This window comes from Olea europaea, chromosome 20 (assembly GCF_002742605.1).
Source record: "Olea europaea var. sylvestris chromosome 20, O_europaea_v1, whole genome shotgun sequence".
NCBI classification, from domain to species: domain Eukaryota; kingdom Viridiplantae; phylum Streptophyta; class Magnoliopsida; order Lamiales; family Oleaceae; genus Olea; species Olea europaea.
In genome coordinates this window covers 19,591,531-19,598,256 of record NC_036256.1, presented here as the reverse complement: position 1 = coordinate 19,598,256, position 6,726 = coordinate 19,591,531, and the positions used below count along the sequence as shown (strand labels likewise).

At 36.4% G+C, this 6,726-nt stretch overlaps 1 protein-coding gene across 1 annotated transcript in view; it reads right to left on the bottom strand.

The window, feature by feature from the left end:
- The window catches only part of LOC111369173 (histone-lysine N-methyltransferase ATX1-like), a gene marked incomplete at its 3' end in the record, with an annotated part of 22,866 nt that overhangs the window by 3,451 nt on the left and 12,689 nt on the right, over positions 1 to 6,726 (bottom strand). The window contains exons 16-21 of the mRNA XM_022990649.1: positions 6,527 to 6,583; positions 4,113 to 4,181; positions 3,726 to 3,981; positions 3,576 to 3,583; positions 3,243 to 3,337; positions 3,053 to 3,131 (exon numbers count right to left, since the gene is read on the bottom strand). Coding sequence (XP_022846417.1) covers positions 3,053 to 3,131; positions 3,243 to 3,337; positions 3,576 to 3,583; positions 3,726 to 3,981; positions 4,113 to 4,181; positions 6,527 to 6,583 — 564 coding nt within the window. The remainder of the gene's footprint in view (positions 1 to 3,052; positions 3,132 to 3,242; positions 3,338 to 3,575; positions 3,584 to 3,725; positions 3,982 to 4,112; positions 4,182 to 6,526; positions 6,584 to 6,726) is intronic.

The following is a 6,726-nucleotide window of genomic DNA, read 5'->3' as shown; positions in this document are numbered from 1 at the left end:
TGGATCTTCATCATCATGTAAGCGGCAATCCAAATTATCCAATTAATTTGGATGATACTGACGTTTCCGAAGAAGAACACGATCAAGAAGAAGAGGCTGAATTAAACATTCCTAATGCGAGAGGAAAGCGAAAGGGGAAAAAATAAACAAAATGTTGTGATCACTTTAAGTTGATTTTAACGGGAAAAATCGTCAATGGAGTCCAAGAATCCAAAGCAGTAGGTAAATACTGCCAACAAAGATTGACATGACAAAGAGAAATTGGTATCACCCATCTCAACCGTCATTACAAAGTATGTGCGACCAAACACGGACTTATTCCAGGCTGTCAAACACAATTGCAATTTGACAGCCCAGACGCGGGTGGTTCTACTAAACCCCTATCCACATGGGTGTATTCGGAGGAGAAAGCTCGAACCGGAATGGTGAAGCTTGTTGCTGGTACTGAGTTACCTTTGGCATTAATTGACAACCAACACTACGTCTCGTATATGAAAGAATATTTGCAGCCAAGGTACGTTGGGGTAAGTCGAAACGCTCTTCGTTCTGATACAATACAGTATTTTACTTCAACAAAACAACAATTAATTATGGATTTGCAAAAATATGGGGGTGTCATATCTTTAACTTTAGATATATGGGAAGGAATTAATAAAAGAGCATATATAGCTGCAACTGCACATTATATAGACCCACTTTGGTGTATGCATAAAAAAATTATTGCTTTTAGAATTATTGAGTTTCCTCACAAAGCTAATAATATATTTAATGCTATTATTAGTATTGTTAGAGAATATCATTGCGAAGGTAAAATTCGTTTATTTACTTTCGATAATGCTAGTGTTAATAAAGTAGTTGCTGAAAAATTGCATAGGGTACTATAACTTGATTTTGGTGGGTATTTGTTTCATATTCGTTGTGTATGTCATATTTTGAATTTAATTGTCCAAGATGGTTTAAAATATATAAAGGATGAACTTCAAAATATTAGGAACGCACTAATATATATCACAATCTCTCCAAATAGAAAACAAGCATTTGAGGATTATTGTACCGAAATAGGAGTGCAAAATGCTAAAACATTTGTTAGCGACGTAGGCCATAGGTGGAACTCTACTTGTTATTAAAGTCATGTGAAGGTTTTGAACATTTAATAACTGAATTTTATAATAATAGACATGTTAGAAGTGATACGAGCGTATGTTGACTGAACGTGATTCGTATTTAGCTTTGAAAGTTAAAAATTTTTTGATATCTTTTTATGAAACCACTAAGATTTTATCAGGCATTTACTATCCCACCAGTTGTATGGTGCTTGAACGTCTTTATATAATTGCAAGAACATTTCATAAATACAGAAATGACCCTAATTTTAGTAAAATTATAATTGCTATGGAATTAAAATTTAGAAAATATTGGGAAGATTTGCCTATATTATTTCCTTTAGCACGCGTGATGGACCCTCGATATAATTTATCGGGAACTAAATATATAATTGATCAAATTTCAAACGCCTTAACATTTGATACACCTATCACATATAGAAGTTTAGAGCAAACATTATGTGAAATATATGAATTATATGCGAACCGAATGGGTACCAATATTAGTCGAGTACCATCTGCACCTACTCCTTCCACTGAAATTGAAGAAGAAGATGCAGAAATATTTAATTTATTTCAAGGCATTAATTCGTATAGATTTGATTCATCTGCAATGTGTTCATCTAATGCCACTGCCATGTCATCACCATCTGTATCTCATTCTCATCATACATCTACGGGCTCAAGCCATAATGCATTGCCTACTGAATTAATTGATTATTTCAACCAGAATATGCTAACAGATAAAACAATTAAAAAAAGTTCAGACGAAGTAATTGAATTCTGGCGAAAGTATGAACGACATTGGGCAGTTATATCTGCGATTACAAAAGATCTGCTGACACCTCCGGTTAGCACTGTTGCTTCGGAGTCTGCTTTTAGTGCAGGTAAAAGAGTTTTGAGCGAGGTCAGGAGCCGACTGAAAGAAGATATTTTAGAAGCGTTAATGTGCGTTAAGGATTGGCAGGGCGCTCATTTTCGACTACAAAATAAATATGCCGAAATTACATGTCGTCAAGTAAGTGATATTTGATTTAATTATATTGATGAAACTTTTCTTTTCTTATTGTTACTTTTAATTTTCTTTAAAAAATTGTACACGCTATAAAAAATTGTTCGTGCACAATTTTTAACTCCGCCTACTGAAAATTTAAGTAGCCGGTCCTAAACTCGAATAAAGGAGTAGGGTTTATATTTTATCTATTTTAAAAAGAAAAATAAAAAAATAAAGGTTTAATATTTATTTTTTCTATCTCTTTTAGTTAAAAAAAAATTACTTTTTTATTTTTCAAATTACCTATTTGTTCTCAAAAAAATTAAAAAAAATTAAAAAAAAAAAGAAAAGAAAAACAACGTCTACTCGTGAGCCGAGCTCGCCCTTTTTTGGACGAGCCGAGCTCGTGGTTTCATGGGCCGAGCCGAGCCATCCCTAACCATGAGTAAAGTGTAAAACAGAAACACAATATCAAAAGGCTAAACCACACAAACAAATCCAATATTATTGACAACAGCCAATTGGCAAAGTTTTCATCCCACATCATACAACAACAAATTAAGTCTTCTCCAATAAATTATGGTTAACCATAAAATCATTTTTTCACCACTTCGTTCTATTCTGGCTACAACCATTGGAAAATCTAATGCAACTAGTTGTTTACCATGTCAAGCATGTTAACAAAAGCCTCTTATACGGAGGACATGCCCCCAATCACCTTAGTTGTACTTCCCTTGACATATCCTCATTCAGTGTCACCTCCATTTATTGGCATATATTTCTTTTATCTTATCTATCCTCACTTGCGTTGTGTTCATATTATGGACATTTCATCCTCTAACAGCTCAACACTCAGTAACTAAAAACAAATCGTATCTAACAATTTTTACAAAGAACTGGCCTTTTAACCTCATAGGAATCTTCATATCATATAGAATTCATGTAGTACTGATACCTTACAACCAATCCACTCCACTCCAATACATACATCATCTACAATTCCTCGTTCCTCGTTAAAAACTGAACCTAAATATCTAAAATAATTGCTCCTTGGAATACAAGCCTATAAATAGAATCATGTATACGTCGCATGCTATCCATAACCACCATAGAAACACTAGGAACGAGAAATATCTTTGCACTACCTTGAGTAGGAGAGTTGAAAGATTTGGCTTTCCTTATTCACTAGCTTCCATTTTTTTATTCTCTCTTTTTTTCTATAGAATATATAATGGTAAGCCTACACAAGGAAGATTATGAAGGCATTCAATATGGAAAAATAGGGTGGCAGTAATAACATTCCTATTTTGGTTCTTTATCTTTGTAATTGAAAAGATAATAGAGTGATATAAATTCTCTATTCTACTTAGTAAGTTTGCCTAGATTACTTTCCCTCTAGATGTAACAATACAGTAGCGTACATCTAGGACACTAGGATAAGATATAATTCTCAGCACCATTATTCAAGACAGGGTCACAGGAACAACTAGAACAGATTCAATAATTCATCATAAAAAAAGACAGATGATACAAGCAGGTACGGGGAAGATACGTGCATGGAAACCACCCCCAATCTTGTGATATCGTATCTCATTCATATGGGTCTCACATCCAATTTTTGACCTAACACCCCCAAGCATCATCAAAATAATGATGACGAAAGAATACAAATAAAGACAGCATACCTGTGCGAGCACAACCAGAAGGGTTAGATGGGGGACTGCAGTCTGCATGTTCGAAGCCTTTTTTTCCAATGCATTCATCAGCAGACAAACGCACACTGGATGCAGGTGTGTGCCTCCTGCAGAAGGAAAGTAGTTGAATACATTGATCTTCCACATCATCATCAAATGGAATCAAAGACAGTGCATCCTCATCATCGGGCTACAAAATCATGCAGGCAAAATATGCAAGAATAAGATATATAAGATATCAACTAAAAGAAAAAAAATCAAGTCAGAATGTAAGGAAAACAAGTTCTTAAAGGGATAGAATAAAACCCACAGGCACAGTACCTCAACACAAAACCCAGCAGCACGTGCGCAGAGAGGATGATATGCTACCCGACAAGTACTGTTTGAGCACTGCAGAATGGCAGTAGATATGATATAGTGCAGCAAAGTAAACTCAAAGCAACAAAAAACTTGGTTGGAAAATTTGTCAAAAACTTAAACGATCTAATTTGCATATAGCAATCAAAGTATTATACTGCTCCAGTTCTATCAAGCCAATTTCCTGACTATCTCTTCACCAAGCCCACATTAGTCCCATGAAAATGAAAACTAACAAGAATTTAAATCTAGAAGGAAAAAAAAGAAGGGCTTATCATCTGATAAAGATTGAGCAATGATTTGGAGATGAACAACATAAGTAGGTAAATCGATCTTTGAAACATGTGAAAATGAAGTGACGGAAACCACCACACACGTGTGGAGCAAAAGGAGGAATCTGTCCGAGGAGGGGCTTGCGTCTGATTAGCTAGTTGGTGAAGTAATCGCTTACCAAGGCAATGATCACTAGCTGGTCCAAGAGGATGACCAGCCAGTTGGATGGCATATTGATATGTGAAAGACTTCTTCCTAATTCATATAGGGCCAAAACATTATGTCACTCTCACCAAAGAATGAAGATTGAGTATTCCAGTTTCCAAACTTGCCATGCCTTTCTCGCTCTTCGAGAAGAGGGGAATCAAAGCCCACCTTGGTTTAATCCTGGCAAGCCATTCGAGGCTTTAAACAATGTGTGGTTGGTAAACAAGAATCGATTTTTTAGAAAGGTACGAAATGTATCGTCAAATATTCAATATGATTCCAAAAGATCTAGTTTCGTTCAAGTAACGGATTCTGGCCAAATGAAAGGATCTTATGATCAATCCAGAGATCATTTGGATTTCATTAGTAATGAGGATTCGGAATACCACACATTGATCAATCAAAGAGAGATTCAACAACTAAAAGAAAGATCTACTCTTTGGGATCCTTCCTTTCTTCAAACAGAAGAAATAGAGATAGAATCTGATCAATTCCCAAAAGCCTTAGTTGCAGCCTGCAAGCTGAATTGAGGACTGGCTTTGGGGGTTAGCTCACCCTCGCGAGATCGCGACCCTTTGTCCCAGCCATCCAGGTGAAAAGGAAAAGCTACTCCACATACAAGAAATATAAGCTACTATATAAATACATTCTACCATCCCAAATTGAGAGAGGAATAAGTAAGTGCAAGTCAAAAGGGAAGAAGCACAAGCAAGAGAGGGCGAGCTATGAAACTTGACAATTCATGCCAAGATCTTCAACAAAGATAGGGCACAGCCAAATATATCACCCGAATCGCCCCATCTATCCTCCTGAGGAGAGGTTTGGTTTAAAACCCCAGTTCGAAAAAGAGGAGCACACCATGCTAATATGCTTTGGATGGTCCCCATCTCAGGGTCAGGCGCTGATGAGTAGGGTTCAAGATGAATTGACTTATTCGAAAAAGGCCTTATTCTTTGGAAGATCTATCTCGTGTTTGGTACTACATAATTCCACTCTACAAGAACTCCAAATCATTCTCTTGAAGTTAATCCTCTTCATCATAAATGATCCGCTTGCCCTAAATGGGCGTAAAGAGTAAAGGAGATTAGCGCCCATTGGTTGAAGACAGAACAACTCCGGTAGGAGAATATACTACCATAAGCTCTTAAAAGCTTCTCATATACTTGGATTCACAGCACTGCGCATTTTGATTGTGTAGAAAGAGTCGAAGCAATGAAAGTTCAGGTACTTGGAAGTTCATTAGTTAATCTTTTCTCCATCCCATGTGGGTTTAGGCAAGTTGGTCAGTTTGATGGCCGACTATCTTGTTTAAGAATCGTGGCATGTTTGATGGGTGAATTGAATAGCAAGAGTCATCATTATCAAAGAAAAGAGAGATTAAAAAATTATTGTTTTAAAAATAAAAAAAAGGTAGCTTTTTAAGTTCATTGTCAAATCCCAGGGCTCAACCCTGGAAAGGCGGTGGAAACTACCAAGCTGAAGTATGGTAGGGGCAGAGAGAATTTTTGGTGGAGCGGAGAAAACTCTATGGAAAGGTGGTGGTTTAATTCGATGGTGTTTAAGGAGTTAGAACGTAGGTATGGAATAATTAATGATTACATACATTCAAAAAGCACATTGCACATATAAACGTAGGCTAGATTAATATACTTGAATTATGCATGTTACTGTATTCCTACGCTGTCAAGTCTTGAATAAGTAGAGAAGTTATGCAAAAACTGTCTGATTACCTACGAGACTATTAATAGACAAAAGGAGAAAACCATGAATGTATATCAGCTAAATCAAAATTTCTAGCCCGGGTATGGCCTAAATGTAGAGAAAACTGGCGAACCCGCCAAGAGATATCAAATGTGTAGACCATTAACCAGCATAAGCATATAAAGTGAATGACTTACTTGAATACAGGCCCCATAAGAAATGCCACAGATGCTGCACGTTAGCTTCCAGCGGTCCTTGAGAATAAAAGAGAATAATTTAGAATGCGTGTTTTATTGATGCTTGATCAAATTTCTAAGTACGTTACACAACATAAGTTCCTTATATTTATGAAGGAAATATATCAAAATGAGGATGTGGGGGGGGGGGGGGGGGGGAA